Consider the following 23,536-nt stretch of genomic DNA (forward strand, 5'->3'; position numbering starts at 1 on the left):
AGCCTATCTGTAGCTCAACATGCCTTCAGGGTCACATTTAAAAGACTTTCCCCCATTTATTATGTACCCACAAAAAATGCTAATAATTAAAATGAATCCTCTAGAGATTAAAGAGGACCAGACAAGAAATGTCTTTTGGAAATTTTCCTTCAGCAGTTAGTCTGAGCAACTCCACTCTTAATAATAAAAGTTTGTATCTTTCAAAGAAAGATATCATTCTGACTTGTCACTGTTGGCGTACTTCCCATAAGCCCAAATCAGACTAGATCTAGAAATAGGACATTCCTATCAATTGATTAATTTATATACTGATCGCATGTGGGTACGAGAACTGCTATATGCCTCACATCCGTAACACCTGAGCCTGCTCTCATTTCCTTTTATTTCTCAAAACTTGCCAATATGTCTTCCATTCTGGCAAGTGAAGCTAGAACTAATCACACTTCACACACAAGGTTGATCTCAATTCCAGCTTTGTTCTGTAGAATGTGGAGAAGATGTGTGACGCATGCCTTCAAGGTTACCAAGCCAACGGCAGCCACTGCCAAGGGCCAGGTCCCTCTTGGGTTGTGCTGGGGCCATAAGCTTTGTGCTGGCTTTCCATACAACAGGGGGTTGACTCATCCATCTTCTGGGGACTTGTGTCAGGCTTCTCAGTGCCTGCAGCAAGTTAAAGCCCTGCCTTACAGAGAGCTGTACCCCAAAGACATCTAATTCATGTAAAATTAAATGAGCCACTGCCAGAAGAATGTTAAAGTTTGCTTTCACACTGGAAAGGATTTGCTTTTTACTCAAAAACGTTTTCTCTTATCCTCACTTTTATTTGCCCCTACAAGAAATAAAAAATTGTTTAGAGCAGGAGGATCATCTTGGGAATGCCGAAGAATTTGAGATGATCTTTTATAACTCACTATGAAGTCAAGCAATAACAGGCTCCAAGGGAAGACTCTGTTTGGAACACAAATACTCTTGCACTTTAGAAATTAGCCAAATTGAAAAAGAAAACTCAAAATCCCTAAAGATAAAATCTATGCCCCATGCACACACACACACACACACACACACACACACTTTACTTACTTTAGAAATACTGTTTCCAAAGTTATGAAAGTAATTCTTAACACATTTCTCATATCCGTGGAAAATGTACCAAACTCCACTCGTGCATTAGTCAGCATTACTACCCCAAGGCCATGAGCCAGGGAGAGGATTCAATTTTTTAAAAACTAGTCCAGCCAGCTTCCTGCCACCACTTCCTGAGAAGCCACCAGAAAGAAATCAATGTGTCTGGGGTTGGGCAGACTTCCACAACACAGAAACCAATGGGCTTTTTAAAAAGTAAAAAAATGAGGTCCCCTTTTGTGGCTTAAGCACACTTTTCCCTTTTTCTTGTTATCTTTCACAATTTGGGGAATCATCTCAGAAAGAACCAGGTTTTGATCTAAAACATTAACAGGGAAATATTGCTTGTAGATAACAGCTATTATGCTCTTTTCTTCAAAAGGGAATACTGATCAGCTAGAAAAGCAGTAATAGGAAAGTACATGATTATGTCCTTATTACTCAAATCCCTTGGTTCTCTGACAGGATGAGCATCAAGGCCTCCACATACACCCAAGACAGACTGATGGTGGGGTTAGGTATTTTTGGCCCTGTCCAGTTAGGTCAAAATATGGCCACACTAGGTATTTGCTTTTATGCTGCTACATAGAAATGTGCTAAAATGTTAAATATTTATCCTACTGGTCTACGCAGTCCCTACAATCCTGAGTACAGCAATGATTTTTAATATTCTGTTTAGGTGAGGTGGGGCTGCAGCAGAACCCAACTCACAGAGCCCAGCCCTCATGCCGTGCCAACCCTCCTTTATAAGTTTGGAGACCCTCTGAAAAAGTTCTGAACCTCAAGCTTTTCTCATCTCAGCATCCTGTGAAGTATCTGTTTCTTGGGATCTATCCCCAATGTTTCTAGTTTCCTAAAAGTGAAATGATTCTGACATAGGTGGTTGACCCTACTCTGAGAAACACTGTTCCCTAATGAATGAGTCCAGATATTATGTCTTCAGAGGGCACCTTTTAAAATGTACATATTAATTTTGGGCTTTAAGCAACCATGCTAAATTGTCATCTTTCAAAAAGAAGACAACAAGCCAAAAGGAAGCAAATCTAAACCCCCTTCATGAAGTTTTCTCTGCCTCCTCCTCCAGGCTACGCTGTCCCCAGTCCAACTGCATCTGTGTCTGCAGCCCAGCTCAAGCAAGCGGTGACCCTGGGACAAGACTTGGCAGCATATGCAGCGTATGAGGTCTACCCCACTTTTGCAGTGACTGCCCGAGGGGATGGATATGGAACCTTCTGAAGACATCTTTGTCTTAAGAATAAAACACACAAACTCAGTCCAGAAGAAATAAACCTCTAACTCAGTCCCCCAATCATCACAATACTTGTCCCAAGTGATGCCTGTCCTGAGACTGTACAGCTTATACTAATTGTAAAATTATGCTAAGAGAACTTTATTTCTAACTAAATGCAATGTTAAGGAGCCATTTATCTAACAGAGAGCTAAAGAGTTATTGTCCCCAAAAGTTTTTCTTTCAGGGTTCCTGAGGGTTTTGGGAGCATGTTTACAAACCTTGACAAAGTAGAGAGAGACCTTTTAGCCAGCAAGAATTCAGGAGCTAAACAGACTTGGGCAACCAGTACCAACCAAGGGAGCCAAGTAGTTCCAGAGTGTTAGCCCCTGGCTTACAGCTTTAATACACAGTCACAAAAGACAGAGGGAAGGTAGGAGATGCGTTTCCAAGTCCATTTCCCATTGCCCACTGCATGGGGCATGTTCACAGCCTGGAGCTTGTGAGAGATTGTCCAAGGTTTAAGGGAATCAGCATCACGTCAGTCTGAAAATTCCATCCAGTCATTTGGTTGTGGGTCAGGATCTTCTCATCCCCTGGGGAGTTGGTAATTGATGTGATCTGTTATAGCTATTGTTAAAACAAATTCAGGCCCATTGTTTGTTAACTCATTAGCCCACACCTCTTTTTCCCTAGAACTCCTACCAATCCCAAGGATCCCCAGAAGATAATTGTCATACCAACATGAAATGACTTTTTCTCATTTTAAACATCCTGACTTGTTCATATTGATTTATTTTCCTCTCAGTCTCATTTTGCTCATCTCCAATATTGTAAAAATTAAATCAAATCTACAGAATACCATTTATGATACTTTTCCCTATTCAAATTGGCTGAAAAAGTCACTTCAAACTAAGAGAGGAGTGAAGATTTACTCTTATTTTTTTGATGTTTTTGCAGCACCTAGCCCACCATCCAGCATTCAGAGACAGTTATATCATCTTACGTTCAGCCATGGACTCTCTAACCCACTTGTACTAAATCTGCTGAGAAATCCACTGCCTTTTCTTCCTTTTACTTTCAGTAAGTATCAGACCGCTTTACCATATCTGAGTCCTTTGGTCTTGAAAATTATCACAGGAGAACCTCATGTCCATCACTGACTATTAGAAGCTGAGTCTTCAGATTTTCAGCAAAGGTGCTATTTATCAAAATCTCCAGAGTTTGGGGCCTCTTCTCTAGAACATCTGAGGTGAGACTGCTACAGAAACTGGGATGGAGATGGGAGTAGAAGGCGCTGCTTTCTTTTTGTACTTGTAAAGGATGGCTTTTTGTTCAAAACAGAAATAAGCAAAGTCCAAACACAGAATACCTATTATGACCCACTGCAGTCTCAGTGGTGGTGAAAGACATTCAGTACTCAATTTCCAGTTCAAAAATCCCCTGGGCTTTGTAAAAATCTGCAAGACTAACGGGCAAACATAAACACCAAAGCGTAGAAAAATTTGTTAACTCCTGAATGGAATTCTATGATCCAAATGATCAGTCCAGATTCCAGTCAAAATCAGGTAAATTCCAACAACAATTACGAGTCCTTGTAACCTTCCAGTTCTGTTAACTCCAATCAGGTATCGAAGGCTTCCAGGCTACAGCTGAAACACTGAAAGGCTTCGTGCTTTCAATTTTATGTTTTACTGTTCCTATTTCCAAGGACAGTGTTTCCCAGACTTGACTGCACGTTAGAAACACCTGGAGAGCTTTTCAACCCACCAAGGCCAAGGTCGCACCTCATACCAATTACATCAGAATGTCCCGGGATCGGAGCCTGACATCAGTAGGTTGTTGTTTGTTTGTTTGTTTTTTTTTAAAAGATCCTTAGGTGATTCAAGTATGCAGCTAAATTTGGGAACTGTATTCTTTGTATTTCCACTCTGTTTAAAAAAATTTTTTTAAATTTCACTTTCATTAAGTAGAAAGATGCAAGAAAAAAAATGTCTAATAAATGAAAACAAATAGCCAGATCTTATTTTTACATATATTCATCTCATGAGAAATCTAGATGTGACTATAATTCATACTGGCTTCAAACTAACTCTTGGGCCAAAGCAATTCTACATAGAAGAAAGTGAAAAATATCTCCTTAAGCAATTCTTAGGTTTAAATTTATACTCCCCCATGGATCTGCTTTCATAGTCATGGAGAGTAATTACAGTGAAGGCAGGCAAGTTTCTACTCAGTCCAAAGAAGCATTTCAAATTCCAAGGACAAAATTTTTAATGCTCTTTAAAATCTTTGAAAATAAACGGAACAAGTCACTCTGCATGGCTAGTATATGTACAATTGAAGGTCCCATCCAGAGTAGTTTAAAATGTAATAAAAAAGAACAATTAGTTAATACAAGAATCTCTTTATGAGGAAAAAAATTATTAGTTAAAAATTAATTAATAATCATAATCCAATTAAATCATAATCACTTTTTTAAAGGTTAAGAGCAGAAACATAAATATACAATAATACCAAAGTATAAAGAAAATTTCCACTGGAATATCAGCTCATTGTTGCTCAAGGGAAAACAAGCATTCATGACATTTACTTCCTAAGTGCTAGTTTTATTCAAGTGAGTAGATATAGTTTTATTTTTTTGCTAAAACTTTATGCTAGTAAAATTTAGGGAATCCCATTTAGAACATAAATCATGAAAGTTTCAGTGTGTTCACCATACCATATGTTTTCATTTCCTTTGCCCAAATTAAATAATGTAGAATAAGTCCCACTATGATAAATTTGAAACTTTAAAACTTGAGATTTTTTTTTAAAAAAGCAAATGTAGAACCAAAATTTCTTTTTGCATGTTCTTGTTTTTGGACTTCAGAAATTAGCACTTATCTAATACCTATCATTCTTTGTGTATTGATATTTTCCTATTTCTTAATTTATTGCTTAGTAGAAAAAAAATCTTCATAGAAAAATTTAAAATCAACCTACCAAGTGATAATAACAAAATACCCAAGCCAATAATCTAGAAACATCTAGTATGTTAGAATTGGGTTTCTAAATTTGGGGATTAATAGCTTAGTGAGAATTAAAATCAGTCCTATAGTTCTTAGGAGGAAATGAAATAGCAGTGAAATTAGATGTAAATTCTTCTCTGTAAAAATGCTCCTCTTCTTAAATTGTTGAATTTCTCTCCCACCCCATTAATATAGCTAGAACTGCCCTTAACTGCCACAAAATACAATTTTCCTAGATGACTATCCATACCCAGCCAACCCTGCTCAAACCTAGTATCATGCCAAACCACACTGTATTTGGGTGACAGCACCCAAAATGCTGCTAGGAAGCTACCTCATGGTAAGAAAACATCAACTTCAAAAAATATCTAACAAATGAGAACATATTTCCAAACCACAGATATTTAACTTTTTAATGGTGGATGGAAATTAAATTATAGCTATGTATTGATAACAGACATGCAGGAAATCACTTTCAGTCTAACTTAAAAGTTTTTTCAAAAAATAAAAATATTCTTCCAATCATATAGATTAGCTTTTCAGAAATATTACCTCGATGTTAATTTTTAACTTGTGTTCTTTTTCACTGTATTTTTAAATGACTATTTTATAGTTCTTTCTTGGGCAACTGGGTCACAATTTGAATTCATGGGGATAGGGAGATTTTCCAGGGTGCCTTGGCAGAATAAGGGTCAATAAAGAAAGCTAGGATTTTTCAGTAAATTGTCTTGTATTCAAAGCTACAAAGTTTGATAAAGTTTGTTACTATTGTGCAACTCCAGCCCTATCCCAGATTTCCCAAAAGTAACTTACAACTAAAAGGGAACAATACAAGTCCATAGTCACATATCCCCTTCACCCTTGAACTCATATAGAAGTTTCCAGGAGGTGAAAACATAGCTACAGTTTAAACTAGAGAATCCATACTTTTTATATTTTGTAGATACATTTTTATATATTGTAAAGACATCTATTAAAGATAAACTAAGTTTCAAATATGATACCATAAGTGAACTTTGTGATAAACACTTTTAAGAGAAAATATTAATAGCACAACTTAGGAATTTTAATATACTTATTGAAAGAGAAACAAGGCAATAGACATTCCTACCTGACAAGCAACAGTTGTCTACTGGTTTTGTTAATTTGTCAAATCTGATGTTGATATTTCACTTCATTCTAGCAATATCTTAAAAATACTCTGTTAAATGAGGACATAGTCATAACACATGTCAAGTATTCACCAGGCTATATATTTGTATTTGCCAACATTAGAACAAAGCCAAACATATCCTGCTATAATGAGTAAAACTACTAGGAAAATAAGATTTTTTTCCTGACTCCCCCCATACCTATCTCTTTACTTGTGGGGTAAAACATTAAATTTTTTTTTTACTCAATAAAAAAATGGGTATAGAATATTCTATTGCCCCTCAAATGCCAACATTTTAAAAGCCAGCTCTTTCTTGCAATGTTATACAGAATATAGAATGAACAGGTATAATAGGGACAGCAATGTATACCTTGGACACAGAGACTCATTTATGGGAGATAGCAGGCTTTACACATCCCCCGTTGTCCTCAGTTTTCTAGGAAAGATAAAGCAATACCTTATACTTTAGCTAGTAGTGAAGAGAAGTTCATAACCAATCTTGAAGTAAAAAACAATATGAAACCAGAAGGCTTCATTCATTCAAAAATGCCTGGAATAAAATGTAGAACACTTCTGCATCTACCTCTCTTGTATGGACATCTCTCCTATTTTGAGGGAGAAATCAAGAAAAGAAGATGCCCCCACTCTCTCTTCACATATGTTACTTTGCTAAGGGGAGGAGAAATAGCAAGAAACAGCTCTTTAAAGAAAGTAAGCTGCCAGCAGGAATTTCTTAGAGACCAAAGAGCATCCATGCCACTCATTGTTTAATAGCATCTCTCTGGAGTGACTGTACATCCTAGTTTGCCAGGACAGTGTAGGCTTACATCTGTTGTCCCATTATAAATATTAACTATCAACAATTAAAATTAACAATTGTCCCCCTTACTCTCAAATGTGTCTCAGTTTAGACAACAAATTATACAGTGACTCCATCTTTATGGCTCTTTTTGTTTTCTTGATGTTGTCAATGTGGCTTTATTGTCTCTAGGGCAGATACAGCTTAAACTAAAAGACCTGACCACTTCTTTCTGACTGGGGTAGGAGCATGGTGAACATAATAATGCATCATCTTCTCCTCCAGGGTTACCCTCGATCCACTGTCTGTCTAGCTGAGTCTCCATGACCCCATTCTGGCCCTTGCTTGCTTCCCACTGCCCCTGGGTGCTGGGTCCTGAGTCCTGCCTTTCATTCACTGAACTCACAGCCACTTGGCCAAAAAGTGCAGCAGAAAAGATGAAAAACAGCCCTTAGAGGCATGTGCTTGGTCTGTCAAAATCCGGAGGGCATTAGCAAGGTCTTAGAGCACTTGCTGGTTTCTTTCTTTCTTGAACCAAGTTACCTGCACCTCAAAACAGAAAGGATTTCCTATATAAAGCTGCAAATTAAGAGGCATGTTGCCTTTTCCCCTCCTTCTGTGTCTTACAGATTTGCTCAAACACTAACTCCCTTGCATTTAATTCACCATTATGGTTATTCATCAACTATTCTTCACCCCTAATCCTCATATAATCCCATATAAAGATTTTATTATTTGTAATGGAAAATAATATTAATAGATAGAAATTCCTGTTAAAAAGGAAAGTCTTTCACTCTTCCTTTATTCTCTTTACTAATATTGAGTGTTATTAGTCTCTATTGCTATTAGCCCATAAAAATATTTATAGAATGTATGATGAGTCTGTTTTTACTATGCACTTACTCTTATGCCAGAAACTGTGAATACAAATTTTTTAAAAAGTTTTTTCCCTCAGTGGGGTACACAGCCTAATGATCCATTATGCAGTTTTAAAAAATGAATATAATTGCACATATTTAAGTGCATCAGCTGGTAGGTTTTGTCATTTAGTCGGAATCCCCAAAATAAATCAACTCTGCTCTAAACTTTGTTTCCGGCCAAACACTAGGTTGGTACAGTAGGCCTTTTTAAAGACAAATTTAACTCAATCTGTTGTTATTTCTACTTAAGTAAAAATGAGTTTTCAAATATTTTCCCCAGGAGAAACATAATAGACTATCCAAAAATTTTCAAAGAAGAAAAAAATATAGTTAGAGTTCCAGAGGAGCTTTAAAACATAGAGTTGACAAATTCACATATTGACTTATGATCTTAATGAGCAGGGATCCATGCTTTTTATTTACTTGAGAACATTTTGGTTATTAACTATTTCTATTTTCTAAATATACCTGTGTTTATAAAATTTAACAATGTTTAACAAGCCTTGTCTATACCTTTATTTCTTTCCAGTAGATGATTTACAATGAAGTATACATACTTTTTCCAAATGTAAATTTTGAAACTTTGCATTTTCTGTAATAATTCATAAGCGATATTTGAGCTCCTAGGCTGAAGATCAGTCTGTTTAAATCAATTTGTTATTATCAGTGGTTTAAATATGTGATGTAATTATTGGCATTTTATCCCTATTTCTTCATGAGTTCTTTTTTTTTTCTACTTTTCTGACTACAATATAGCCAGATATTATCTCTTCTCTTGATAAAAAGCATGCTGTCTGCAAAATGCATCTCTAGTTTCTAGATGTTAAGCAATTTCTTGCTTCTTTTCCTTCTTGTTATTATTGACATTATTTATGTGAAGTTAGTTAGCTGAGGTACCAAAGAAACGAAAACAGTATTAAAGAGTGTGCATAAGGCACTTATTTTTGTACTTTGTGTACAATATTTTATAAAACTCTGTGATCTATCTAAACATACTGAGTAAAATTACAACATTCATTCATTGGGAAAGTAATCATTGGTTTGGAAGATATAATGTGCACTATAGAAGCATGAATCTCATAAGATAATCAATAATGTGATATTGTAATGATTATGTAATTCCAGGATGGTAAAATGATTTTAATTAAATTTTCAAGTACCATTATAAAGTTTTTAAAAGTATCAACATGTGTTGCTGATTCATTTTCCTTTCCTGAAAATTAAAAATTTCCCCCTTTGAGTAAATACCTAAATATTAATGATCCATAGCTGCACTGTCTCTTTGGTGACTTCTTTGCATTCACATCTTTTATAAAAGTTTCTTCTGGTGCAACTTCCGAGAGTAAATGTAACTTTAATGATTGAATGCATTATTTCCCAATCAATAAAGAAAACAAGAATACTCAGAAACAAAAAATAATGAGAAAACATGGCTCCAGGAAGGTAAGTGGACCCTAAAGTCAACATTTACCCTGGGGTTCCTACTGTTCCCTTAAAAGACAAGAGCAGAGAGGTCAGCACACCATCCCTGATGACCAAATCCATCTGCCTGTGTTTTGTTGGACCTTGAGCTATGGATGGTTGCTGTTGTTTAAAGGACTGAACTATTTTTACATTTTAAAAAGTTGTTTTGAAAAAAGAAAGGAAGAATTTGTGACAAGGACCATAGATGGGCCACACAGACTAAAGACTTTACTATCTGGCCCTTTACAAAAAATTTGCCAACCCTGCGCTAAACCAAAACCAGATATTTTGACAGTACCCAAAATAGCAGTTTAAATAAGATAGCAATTTAGTGTCCCTCCCCTAAAGTCCCAAAAGGCAATACAATGCTGATATTGTGTTTCCCAATGTCATAAACCAGAGAAGGCAGTGGCACCCCACTCCAGTACTCTTGCCTGGAAAATCCCATGGATGGAGGAGCCTTGTTGGCTGCAGTCCATGGGGTCGCAAAGAGTCGGACACGACTGAGCAACTTCACTTTCACTTTTCACTTTCGTGCATTGGAGAAGGAAATGGCAACCCACTCCAGTGTTCTTGCCTGGAGAATCCCAGGGACGGGGCAGCCTGGTGGGCTGCTGTCTATGAGGTCGCACAGAGTCAGACACGACTGAAGTGACTTAGCAGCAGCAATGTCATAAACAGAAGGTCTCTCTTCTAGTTGTTTTACTTGCATGGTGTCAATCTCATGACCTAAAATTATGGCATTTGCTGCTGCTAAGTCGCTTCAGTCGTGTCCAACTCTGTGCGACCCCATGGACAGCAGCCCACCAGGCTCCCCCGTCCCTGGGATTCTCCAGGCAAGAACACTGGAGTGGGTTGCCATTTCCTTCTCCAATGCACGAAAGTGAAAAGTGAAAGTGAAGTCGCTCAGTCGTGTCTGACTCTTAGCGACCCCATGGACTGCAGCCCACCAGGCTCCTCCGTCCATGGGATTTTCTAGGCAAGAGTACTTTATGCATTCCAAATAGGAGGGTAGAGGAAGGACAAAGAAGAGGAAAGGATACCTACTAGCTGTCCCAAAAGGGGGTTTATTGGAAGCTGCCACACAACACTACAGCTTCCAACCCATCAACTGGAACTTAGGCCCATGGCCATCCCTAGCTGCAGAAAATGAGTGGAAAATGTAGTCTTCACCTGGGCAACCATCAGAAATTTTGCAGTCCATGGGGTTGCAAAGAGTTGGACATGATTTAGCGAGGGAACAACAACAGGAAAGAATGGAAGAATGAATATTGAGGGAAAGCCTCAATACATCTGCCACAAATATATCACAGGAAAGATGTGGGAGTGAAATAAGTAAGGCACATAAGATCATTCAACACTGGGCTTGACACAAGGTAGATGCATATAAATCTTGGCTCCTTCCCCTTCACCAAACAAAAAAGAACTGCCAATTGACCTCAATTTCTTGAGATACTGGCACCCATTCAAAGTATAGTTATGGTAGGGATGGTTCCACTGGTCTCACCTCCTGGTATTTACAACCATTAAATAATCTCTTCTCCTTGAGTGCAAGGTGGACCAAGTGGCTCACTTCTAATGAAGAGAATATAGAGTATCACTTTTGAGACAAGGTTATAAAAGATTACAATTTCCATTCACTGGCATCTTGCTAGTTCATCTCGTTTGCTCATTCTGGTGAAGCCAAGTGCCATGTTGTGAGCTGTGCTATGGAAAGGGCCATATGGCAAGGAACAGCCTGTGAGGAACTGAATCAGGCAAAGAACCCATGAATGGACTCAGAAGCAGATTCTTCCCCAGCAGAGCCTTGACAGAACCGTAGCCCAGGCTAACAAGGTTAATGGCAGATCATGAGAGATTCTGAAGCAGAGGACCCAGCTAAACTGCAACTGGATCCCTGGATCCTTATAGGAGATAATAAGTCTTTTCTGAGTTGCTAAGCTCCAGGATAATTCATTGGGAAGAAATAGATAATAATAAAACAGTGAAAAGTTATCAAGTTAGAATGAATGTAAATTGTGCTTATTATCTGAGAGTCACTGAAGCTGTTAGAAAAATCAGAGAACCCAACTCCGTTTTTGGATTTGTGAATCACTCTGCTGTTGTCCATATGCAGGAGCACTTGCCCACTACTGCAGAGGATTAAAGCTAAGGAGGTTGGCTGTACCTGACAGGAGGTGCTCAGAATTGCTGGTTGAATAGAAAGAAGAAAGGAAGGGAGGGATGGAGGGAGGGAGAGCGTGAAAGATGGAGGAAAGCAGAAAGGGAGAAAGGGAAAGAGAAAAAAAAAGGGAAAGAAGGGATGGCATTAACTCACTTCTGCTCTCACTGTATTGTCCGCCTTTCTCAGCAGGTCCATTTGTCTACATTGCTTCAGTAAAGGTATCTGGCCACACATTGGAGATTCCATGCAAGGATATTTGACTGTGTTTTTCCAAAAGCTTTATCAATTCAAAGAATTTACAGAAGTGAAAGAGTAGGAGACAGTGATTCATAGTATAGACAGACTATCATAGAGAAGAGAGAGGATGGGGATGGGGAGAGAGAGAACAGTGAGATCTGAAAAGCCAAGAATATAGGGAATTTGGCTTCTGCATCCAAGCAGCACCCACCAGATGGTAATAAGATCATAGAGAAGAATGGCTGCAGAGCAAGGTCAGGCAGGCTTGAATAGACACCCATGCCCCCAACCTCAGCAGGGACTTCTCAAAGGAAAAAGGCTGTAACAGCAGAAACATTGATGGCCAATTCTACCACTTGTCTTCAGCAGTGTGGTGGAGGTTCTTGCCAGTGCAATAAGAAAAGGAAATTTTAAAAATCTAGATCGAAAAGGAAGAAGTAACACTGTCTTTATTCAGAGACAACATGATAGTCTATACCAAAAACCTGAAGGACTCTGAAAAAAACTACTAGAACTAATAATTTAGTTGGCAAGGTTGCAGGATATAAGATCAATACAAAAATCAATTATATTTCTATGTACTAGCAACAAAGAATCCAAAGTTGAAATTTAAAAAGAAATACAATTTGCAACATCATCAAAAAATGTGAAATACAAAGACTTAAATTTGACAAAAGATGTGAGGCCTATACAGTGAAACCTACAGAACACTTCCGAGATTAAACAAAGTAAAAAAAGTTAAAGAAAGTCTAAATGAGTAGATAGATACACCATGTTCATGAGTCAGAAGACTCAATGTTGCTAAAAATGTCAGTTCTCCCCAAACTGATCTATAGTTTCAATACAATCCCAATCAAAATCTCAATCCCAGAAGATATTTTAGATATTGACAAGATGATTCCAAAGAATATGCTAGCACATCTTTGAAAACAATGAAGCTTGAGGTCTTACACTACCTGACTTCTAGACTTATTATAAAGTTAAAGTAACCCAGATCTTGTGGTACTGGCATCAGAATAGTGAAATAGATCAATGGAGTGAAACAGTTTAAATATATACACACGCACAACTGATTTTTGACAGAAATTCAAAGTCAAGTCAGTGAAAAAAGTCTACCCTTTTCAACAACCTGTGATGGAACAATTGGATGTTTATATGTAAAACAGCAAATTTTGATCCCTACCTCACACTGTACATAACTACTAACTCAAATTGAATGATAGAATAAAATTTAAAACCTAAAATAAAACTTATAGAATAAAAAAACAAAAGAAAAATTTGTGACCCTTAGACAAAGATTATTTAGATATATCAAAAGCATTGTCCATACAAAGACAAACTGATAAATCGAGCTTCATCAAAATTTAGAACTTCTGGCATTCAATAGAGACTGAAATAAGACACAGATAATGAGAAAATCTTTGCAAAGCATGTATCTTCTAAAGGACATGTATCCAGGCTGTAAGTTCAGTTGCTCAGTCGTGTCTGACTCTTTGTGAACCCATGGACTGCAGCACACCTGGCCTCCCTGTCCACCACCAACTCCTGGAATTTACTCAAACTCATGTCCATTGAATCAGTGATGCCATCCAACCATCTCATCCTCTGTCATCCCCTTCTCCTCCTGCCTTCAGTCTTTCCCAGCATCAGGGACTTTTCAAATGAGTTAGTTCTTCGCATCAGGTGGCCAAAGTATTAGCGTTTCAGCTTCAGCATCAGTCCTTCCAATGAATATTCAGGACTGATTTCCTTTAGGATGGACTGGTTGGATCTTCTTGCAGTCCAAGGACTCTCAAGAGTCTTCTTCAACACCACAGTCTATGTAAAGAACTCTCAAAACTTAACACTAAGAAAACAAACAGCCTAATAAAAAAATGGGCAAAGGATGTGGCTGGACACTTTAGTGAAGTGGCAAATAAATACATAAAAAGATGTTCAACATTATTAGTCCTAAGGGAAATGCAAATTAACACCATAGGAAATGTCCCTATACATTTATTAGAGTAACCAAAACTTAAAGAGATAGACCTACCAAACATTGGCAAGAATGTTGAAGAACCAGAATTCTTACACACTACATTTGGAAGGTAAAATGATTCAATCAGTCTGGAAAACTCCACCTTAGAAAGTTAAATGTACATGCACTATATGATCCAGCCCAAGAAAAATCTAAGAATTTTGTTGTTCAGTCACTAAGTCATGTCTGACTCTTTGTGACCCCATGGACTGCAGTACACCAGGCTCCTCTGTCTTCCACAGTCTGTCAAGAGGTTGCTCAAATTCATGTCAAATGAGTCAGTGATGCTCTGTAATTATCTCATCCTCTGTGGCCCCCTTCTCCCTTTGATTTCAATCTTTCCCAGCATCAGGGTCTTTTCCAATGAGTTGTGGCCAAAGTATTAGCTTATACATGACTGTTCCTACCAGCTTTATCTGTAATAAACAAAAATACATCCATATAATATAATACTACTCTTTAAGAAAAGGAAATGAAGTATTGATATTCTGCAGCATGGATGACTTCTAAAATAACTATGCTGGGTGAAAGAAAATAAACATCATATAACTCATACTGTATGCCTACATTTTCTAAAATTCTAGAAAACACAAGCTAATCTATACTGAGAAAAAACAGTGGTTGCCTGAGCTTGAGGCTGAGAAGGGCAGAGTGACAGTTAAGGATCCTGAGGAAACATTTCTGATGAATATGTTTACTAGTATGAATATGGTAATGTTTTCACAGGTGTATAAATGTGTCAAAACATCAAATTGTGTAATTTAAATATGTACTGTGTGTTATAGATCAAATGTAACTCAGTTAAGCTTCATCTAAAAAAGTTAAATACGTACCTATTCTATTATCTAGCCATTCTTTTACTGAGTCTTGATCCAATCAAAAGTATCAGTTCAGTTCAGTCACTCAGTCAAAAGTATAGATGCATGCAAAGACCAGGGCTTCCCAGGTGGGGCTAGTGGCAAAGAACCTGCCTGCCAATGCAGGAGACTTAAGAGATGTGGGTTCAATCCCTGGATCGGGAAGATTCCCTGGAGTAGGGCCTGGTAACCCATTCCAGTATTCTTGCCTGGACAGAGGATCCTGGCAGGCTACAGTCAATAGAGTTTCACAGAGTGGGACATGACTGAAGCAACTGAGCACACACGCAGGCGTGCACATACAAAGACCTGAACGTGAACATTCATAGAAGCTTTATTTGCAACAACAATTGGAAAAAGTCTAGAGGTCCATCAACAGATGAATGTTCAGTTCAGTCGCTCAGTCATGTCCAACTCTTTGCGACTCCATGAACCACAGCACTCCAGGCCTCCCTGTCCATCACCAACTCCCGGAGTCTATCCAAACCCATGTCCATCGAGTCAGTGATGCCATCCAACCATCTCATCCTCTGTCATCCCCTTCTCCTCCTGCCTTCAATCTTTCCCAGCATCAGGGTCTTTTCAAATGAGTCAGCTCTTCACATTAGGTGGCCAAAATGTTGGAGTTTCAGCTTCAAAATCAGTCCTTCCAATGAACACCCAGGACTGATCTCCTTTAGGATGGACTGGTTGGATCTCCTTACAGCCCAAGGGACTCTTATGATCCAGCAATCCCACTGCTGGGCATACACACTGAGGAAACCAGAAGGGAAAGAGACACATGTACCCCAATGTTCATCGCAGCACTGTTTATAATAGCCAGAACATGGAAGCAACCTAGATGTCCATCAACAGATGAATGGATAAGAAAGCTGTGGTACATACACACAATGGAGTACTACTCAGCCATTAAAAAGAACACATTTGAATCAGTTCTAATGAGGTGGATGAAACTGGAGCCTATTATACAGAGTGAAGTAAGCCAGAAAGAAAAACACCAATACAGTATACTAATGTATATATATGGAATTTAGAAAGATGGTAACAATAACCCTGTGTACGAGACAGCAAAAGAGACACTGATGTATAGAACAGTCTTATGGACTCTGTTGGAGAGGGAGAGGGTGGGAAGATTTGGGAGAATGGCATTGAAACGTGTAATATCATGTATGAAAAAAAAATAAATAAAATTATTGAAGAAAAAAAAAAAAGAGTCTTCTCCAACACCACAGTTCAAAAGCATCAGTTCTTTAGTGCTCAGCTTTCTTTATAGTCCAACTCTCACATCCATACATGACCACAGGAAAAACCATAGCCTTGACTAGACGAACCTTTGTTGACAAAGTAATGTCTGTTGCTCAGCAATAAACAGAATGAACAACTGATACACCCTACAACATGACTGAAGCTCAAAGTAAGTATGCTAAGTGAAAGAACTCAGACAAAAGAAATTCATTTATATAAAATTCTAGAATATGCACACTCTTCTATAGTGAGAGAAAACATGTCAGGGTTTGCCTGGGGTCGGGGCTAGGGAGAGAAGGAAGGATGGATTACCAGGCAGCAGTCAGAAACTTTTGGAGTGTGATGAATATGTTCATCATCCAGACAGCAAGGACAACTTAGTGAGTATATATATGTCATGCATGCATGCTCAGTCAGTCATGCCTGACTCTGTGATCCTATGAACTGTAGCCCACCACTCTTCTCTGTCCATGGGATTCTCCAGGCAAGAAGACTGGAGTAAGTTGCCAAATTGTATAGTTTTATTTTGTATAGTTTATTATGTATATTTGTATAGGTCTATGTCAATAAGACCTCAATATTTAAAAATGAGTATGGAATAGTAAAAGCATCAGGGTAATTCAAGAAATCAAGAGATGAGATTCTGATGATATGGGTACAAGAAAGTATTGACAAAAAGAAAAAGAAAGGAAAAAAGTATTGGCTCGGCTAAATCGCTGTGGAACCCAGGGCCTCTGTCTCCTCTGGACCTGTTTTTGGTTGTACAATGTGAAAATGGTTAGACTTCATGCTCTTTAACATTTGTTCCCCTTTTAACAGACTGCGCTACAATTTCTGATCACTGACATGAGTTCTTCAAATTAGACTTTAAAGAGACTGCCAGCAAGCTCCCTTTTAGAACCTTCAAAATCCTTATCAACTAAAGAGACAGGTTTGCGTCACCCTCCACACTCCTGGCTGCCAGGGAAGGGATCACAGCCTTCCCAAATTGTGCAGAATATCCCAACAAGTGTTCTAAGCCAGTGGTTCTCAACCTTTTTGGCACTGGGGACTGGTTTCATGGAAGACCATTTTTCCATGGGCCAGGGGATGGCAGGAGGATGGTGTCAGGATGATTCAAGTACATCACACTTGTTGTGCACTTTATTTCTGTTATTATTACATCAGTTCCACCTCAGACCGTCAGGCACTAGATCCCAGAGGCTGGGGACCCCTGACCTAGGCAGTAAAATGTTCTCAATGGAAGCCTGATTTACTCTTGTTAATTCCTATAGGCCTACGATTCGGCTGACCCTGTCCCAGAAAGAACCTTCTTCTATTCTAAAGAGAACACAACCAGGGAAATCTAAATTTGCAAGATAATTACTCTCTCTGATCTGGTTTTTCCAAACGTGGTGGGTAGAGCGTGAGCAATGTTAGTGTTTATCCTCTGTCTGGTAGTTATGAAAATTTAAACTCCTGTGTAGTTGTGTACGGTTACATTATAACTTATTAATCCTCAGAGTGAGCTCTGTTGGCATGTTTTTTCTGATAAGAGTCAGTATAAATCATGACCCTTGGCTTGTCTTACTGATTTCCTGTTAGAGGTTGTGGACTTTATTGTTAGCCTAATGTCTCTCTGCTAAGTGCTTTGGGAAACATGTTCGAATGTCCAACCACCATCCCAACCCCCCAGCCAAGTTCATGAGATAAAACATTCATGAGATAAAACTGCCCATCTAGTGCTGTGGTGAAAGTCAAAATATTCTGAGGCTTGTGGATGAACAGAGCTTAGGAGGGAGCGTCAGATAATGAGCCCTCTCAGCTGCTTTTGTGCAGTAGAAAGTTTCTAAAGGTGCATAATCTTGATGGAATCAAGGATACCTGGCTAAACATCAGGGACCAATCAGGAAGGCAAGTGGCCTGATTTACCACCAATTCAACCCATGTCCTCGGTCAAACCATGTAAAGTGTCTGGGTGGTCAGTCTCCTCCTCTGTAAAATGAGATCAGGCGCTCTACACCCCATTGCCTTGAGGAACCAGGTGGGTAACCCAGATGAATCAAAGGCCCAAATAGGGCTCTACAGATTAGAATAGGGTACCCTCTGCCTGAGTGCATTTATGTTCTATTAAAACTTCACAAAATGAAACACATGCAAAACAAATTTCAGTTTTCAAACTCTGATTCTAAGATCACTAAGGTCCACTTTTTCCTGGCTGTCAGACAAACTCCACTTGAGCTTTAAAAGCCCAAGACTGTCCAGAGCCAGAGTGCACTGGACAAGGTAGGTACAGTAGCTTAGATCAAGTGTGACATCCAGTGGCCTATTTGGCTAATGACACTTAGAGACTTTCAATAGCTTGGGGAATTCTGATCTTTCAGGCACTCAATTTTGCTGAAAAGATTCCAGTGGAAGAAGGGGAACTGGAACTAACAAGTATTCTCCCCTGGGTTGTAGGCACTGTGAGAACTTTCCCCATTTAGCCTACCCACACTTCACAGTGAAAACAGTGTTATCATCCACCAAAATGGAAAAGGGAACAGAAGGAAGCATAGAGATGAGCTAACTTATCCAAGTAACTTGTCAAGCTTGCATGGAAGAAATTGTAAATACAGGGCTGGGATGTGGTGGGGGCTGGGAGGGAAGCTCAAGAGGGAGGAGACACGTGTATACTTATGGCTGATTCACATTGTTGATGGCAGAAACCAACATGACATTGTAAGCAATTACCCACCAATTTAAAAAAAAAAATGCAGGGGGAAAAAGGAAAAAAGAAATTGCAAATACTGTCTGACTCCTGAATCCATGCTGCATCCATCATTATGGGACTATAGAGTACATGTCTTCAAATTTCTATTTTTAATGTAGAAATTAGTCTGAGGAAGGTTAAGTGATGCCAAACAGTTAATAGCAACTAGGGAAAAGGCTGAGGCTAAAACTCAAGTCTTACAGAAGACCCACCAATTAATATTTCCATTATAAACTGCACTAAACAGAACATCTTTTATCTCCACCAGGGCCCCTGAAATACAAAGACCCTTTGCTTTATATCAGAGAAAAGCTCCCACTCTGACCACTGGAAGGTTAGAAATGAACTTCTGCTTCATACCAAGCATTGGCAGCAGAAAGGAGAGAAAGGAACGAGCAATAATTTTAAAAAAAAAACAACTTTAATGTGATGGTAATATCATGAATACAGAGGCAAGAAGTCTGACACACTCTAAGTTCCAAAGGTCTCACTCTGTACAACCTGGCATAATAATTAATGTCCATAATGATGACCCCTGAGTCATTAAAGCAATTAAATTATTCTTAGAGTTCTATGTTTAATCAAGTAAGGAAATATGTAATCTAATTGAGAAAGATTTAACAGCCAAAGTAATGAGTGAACATTTTCTCTGCAGTTAAATAGCTTATCTCAAAGACTGGCTTTAGTTTGCCACATTCTAAACCCTTGAGAGCAGTCTGCAGGCATAGTCAGATGACATCCATCGTCTGGCCAGAAATTCTTCTGCCATTAGTCTTTGGTTTAGGCTACAAATATGGGGGCACCATTCCCATTTAAGGAACTATTTTTTAATACCCTTTGCCTATTTTTCCCAGATAAAATCTAGTCTCTTTCAATTCAGTCTCAGACTCACATTCAAGAAACAATTTATAAGGAATTTTACTCTTTATATTTCCCAAGTGACTCTGAAGGGCATTCAAGTACAAAATCTGCAGTGAACTTGGTAAAACTTATCACCTGTCCTCTCTACTTTTCTAACATATTGTGTCTTCTCTGGGACCTATCCATTCAAAATCCCCTGGACAAGCTTTCTCTGCTTTTTTACCGGCCATGTCTTGTCTTATGCCTAGAATTTCTCCCCTCATAACCATCCCCCTTCTAGTCTTCTCTATCAGTTTAGTCATTCCCACTTGTAATGAGTTAACTCCCACTTTAGGGTTTGACTCAAATACAGTAAAATTTCCCCTTCACAGAACTCCCTGTGCCTCTCCCTAAGAGGGAATTCCTTATTCTACTGTATCACAGCTTCAATTTTAGTTCATGCTTGTTCATTCTTTCAATGAGGCCTGATGTTCTCTATCTTCCTGTTAGAATCTGAGTTCCTTGAGAAAAGTGACTCTATATCTTGCTGTTTTGCATATAGTAACCAAAAAATAAATACTAATGAATTTTTGAATACTTATAAGTTGCTGATTAAACAGAACATTTCAGAGAAACTCAGAGAAATCTCCAGTTAAGTATTTTACTTGCAACATCTTTCACTGAAAACCTTGGTAAAATAAGTTTGTCTCCTTTTCTGACGTACAGCATCACTGAACTCCTAATAAAGAATGGTCTTTCTTAGGAAACAAACTTATGATTGCTGGGGGGAAGGGATAGTTAGGGAGTTTGGGATGGTCATGCACATACTGATGTATTTAAAATGGATAACCAACAAGGACCTATTGTATAACATATGGAACTCTGCTCAACTTGATATGGCAGCCTGGATTGGAGAGGGGTTTGGGGAGATTGGATACATATATATGTATGGCTGAGTCTCTTCACATTCACCCAAAACTATCACAACATTATTAATCAGCCATACAACAATACAAAGTAGAAAGTTCAAAAAAGAAAGAAGCTCCTTAAGGATTTCTGGGTCCTTATTCATTCAACTGGAGAAGGCAATGGCACCCCACTCCAGCACTCTTGCCTGGAAAATCCCATGGATGGAGGAGCCTGGTGGGCTGCAGTCCATGGGGTCGCTAAGAGTCGGACACAACTGAGCGACTTCACTTTCACTTTTTCACTTTCATGCACTGGAGAAGGAAATGCCTGGAGAATCCCAGGGGCAGGAGAGCCTGGTGGGCTGACGTCTATGGGGTCACACAGAGTCGGACACGACTGAAGTGACTTAGAAGCAGCAGCATTCATTCAACAGATATTTACTGAGTGCCTACAATGTGCCAAGTAATTCTAAGTGCTAAAGATTCCATGGTAAACAAAAATTCTCTTTCTTTTACTCTCTCCCTTTCTTTCTCTTTCTCCCTCTCTCCCTTTCTCTTTCTCTTGGTAATTATACAAGTTTAGAATGTATGAAGTTGGGTTTGAAGTTTATAAACTTAATATTTATACCATATACCAGCTTTTCTTCTGTGAGATGCAGATGAAAGGATGTGTTTAATGGCGTTTTCTGGAAAGCTAGTTCCCAGTTGGCTAAGCTTTTGCCATGTGTGTTATCAAACAGAACAGAGCTAGCACTTCTGGAGCATCTTTTTACTTGGATTATTTACTAAATGAGTTTACTTAAACTATTTCATTTACACATTACAATGCTCTGTGCTGTTGAGTAGCTAAATCATGTCCTACTCTCTATGACCCCATGGACTGCAGCACACCAGGCTTCCCTGTCCTTCACCATGCTCCAGAGTTTGCACAAACTCACACCCATTGAGTTGGGGAGGTAATCCAACCATCTCATCCTCTGTTGTCCCCTTCTCCTCCTGCCTTCAATTTTTCCCAGCATCAGGGTCTTTTCCAGTGGGTTGGTTCTTCAGGTTCCACAGGCAATCCAGACCATAATCAGTATAAAACTGTTTCTTTCCTGAAAACTGCTGCCTCTCAAATTCAAAATCTCCAATAGAAAAATCTTTGGAAGTAAAATTTATTTCTGTTAAACAAGGAGGCCATTGGACTGAGGTGTCTCTAATGCTATGAGGGCCTATATAAGGAAACCTAACTCTAACCCTGTAAATGTCTAGATATGAAATAGAAATCTATAGATAACTGATCATAGCCAAGTGGTAGTTGATCAAATAATTTGCTTTGGCACTTTCTATATATGTCTTTCTCTTGGTTCCTGTGGACCCAGAGTGCACTTCCAATCTGGTGCTGCCCAATTCCAATTGATTTTTGCTCAAAAAAAATCTGAAAAGTTTTAATATGCTTCAATCTATCTTTTAACACCTCTAATTTAAGTCAAGAAAAATCTGGGCATCTAGGAGAATGAAAATAATCCCACATGAATTCAGTAATTTTGCTCAGAGTCCTGTCCTCACGTGTTCCTTTCTCCAAAGAAATGTATATCTAGGGACTCCCTAGTGGACCAGTGGTTAGGACTTGGTGTTACCACTGCCAAGGATGTGGATTCAACCCCTGGTTTCCTGCAAGCCCTACTGTGTGGCCAAAAAGGAAAAAATTATGTCCACCTAAAATTTCCTCTGATGGGAAGAAATGCCCCACCCAGGCCACTTTATAGTTTAATTGAAGGATTGCACTGTGTTGGGCCAGTTGTGAAAAGAGTATTTCTAGCACAAAACTCAGTTCTTTCCAGGGATTTTATTATTCATCTATTGGAGTAACAATATCAAACATGCTGCTCCATGTCGGCTTTGGATGTAAGACTGCTCTTATTCATTTCCTGTTAACTTTAACTAGGGATTCTTGCTCCACCTCTGCAAAAGTGATAGCAGGTTGCTATTGTAGTTAGTCACTAAGTCGTATCTGACTCTTTTGCAATCCCATGGACTATAGCCCTCCAAGCTCCTCTGCCCATGGGAGTTCCCAGCAAGAATACTGGAATGGGTTGCCATTTCCTTCTCCAGGGGATCTTCCTGACCCAGGGATTGGAACCCAAGTCTCCTGCATTAGCAGGCACATTCTTTACTGCTGAGCCACCTAGGAAGCCCAATAGCAGGTTGACTAGCTAATGCTTTAGAGCTAAAATGGTGCTCAAGGAACCACTGTAGGTTATCACCAACATGGAAAGCATGTATTACTTGTATTGCTAAATCACATTACATACATATATACACAGGGCCCTAAACTCTTATCAGAGTCACTTTGCATACTCATAAGCCACAGTATCCCCAGCACTATTCCTAAGATACTATCTGCTAAAGGGCTTTGGAAGAAATATATGAAGAAGAATGTGATATTGCTATAAAGTCTTCTGAGATGCTTGAACTGCAGTCAGGCAAAATCTCCTGACATTCTTTACATATGATTCTGGATTTGTCCCTGCTGCCGTGTTTTCCTTGAAGTCTCCTGGGAATCATTTCACTATATCTTTTTGTCTTTTTCATGGCTTTTCTTCTAATTGGGCTTTTCACATTAAATTCAGAGTAGTGTCCTTATCTATCTTTGCCTGGAGACTAGAGTTTCTGAGTATTTCAATCCTCTTACTAATATTTCATCTTCATGCCTGACCACTGACTATACTCAATAAACATTTGAGGAATGGGATTTCCCTGATGGCCCACTGGCTAAGACTCTGAACTTCCAATGCATGGGGCCTGGGTTCAATCCCTGGTCATGGAAATAGATCTTGCATGCTGCAACGAAGAGG

General features: G+C 38.8%; 2 protein-coding genes across 20 annotated transcripts in view; one reads left to right on the forward strand and one right to left on the reverse strand.

The window, feature by feature from the left end:
• A1CF (APOBEC1 complementation factor) overlaps nt 1-2,442 on the forward strand; it is a 54,723-nt gene extending 52,281 nt beyond the window's left edge. For both annotated transcript variants that reach the window (XM_055561139.1, XM_055561140.1), the window contains exon 11: nt 2,207-2,442. In XM_055561139.1, coding sequence (XP_055417114.1) covers nt 2,207-2,358 — 152 coding nt within the window. In that variant the 3' untranslated portion in view covers nt 2,359-2,442. The remainder of the gene's footprint in view (nt 1-2,206) is intronic.
• The window catches only part of PRKG1 (protein kinase cGMP-dependent 1), a 1,681,227-nt gene that overhangs the window by 1,654,947 nt on the left and 2,744 nt on the right, over nt 1-23,536 (reverse strand). The gene's annotated exons all lie outside the window — the stretch shown is intronic.

This window comes from Bubalus kerabau, chromosome 22 (assembly GCF_029407905.1).
Source record: "Bubalus kerabau isolate K-KA32 ecotype Philippines breed swamp buffalo chromosome 22, PCC_UOA_SB_1v2, whole genome shotgun sequence".
NCBI lineage: Eukaryota > Metazoa > Chordata > Mammalia > Artiodactyla > Bovidae > Bubalus > Bubalus kerabau.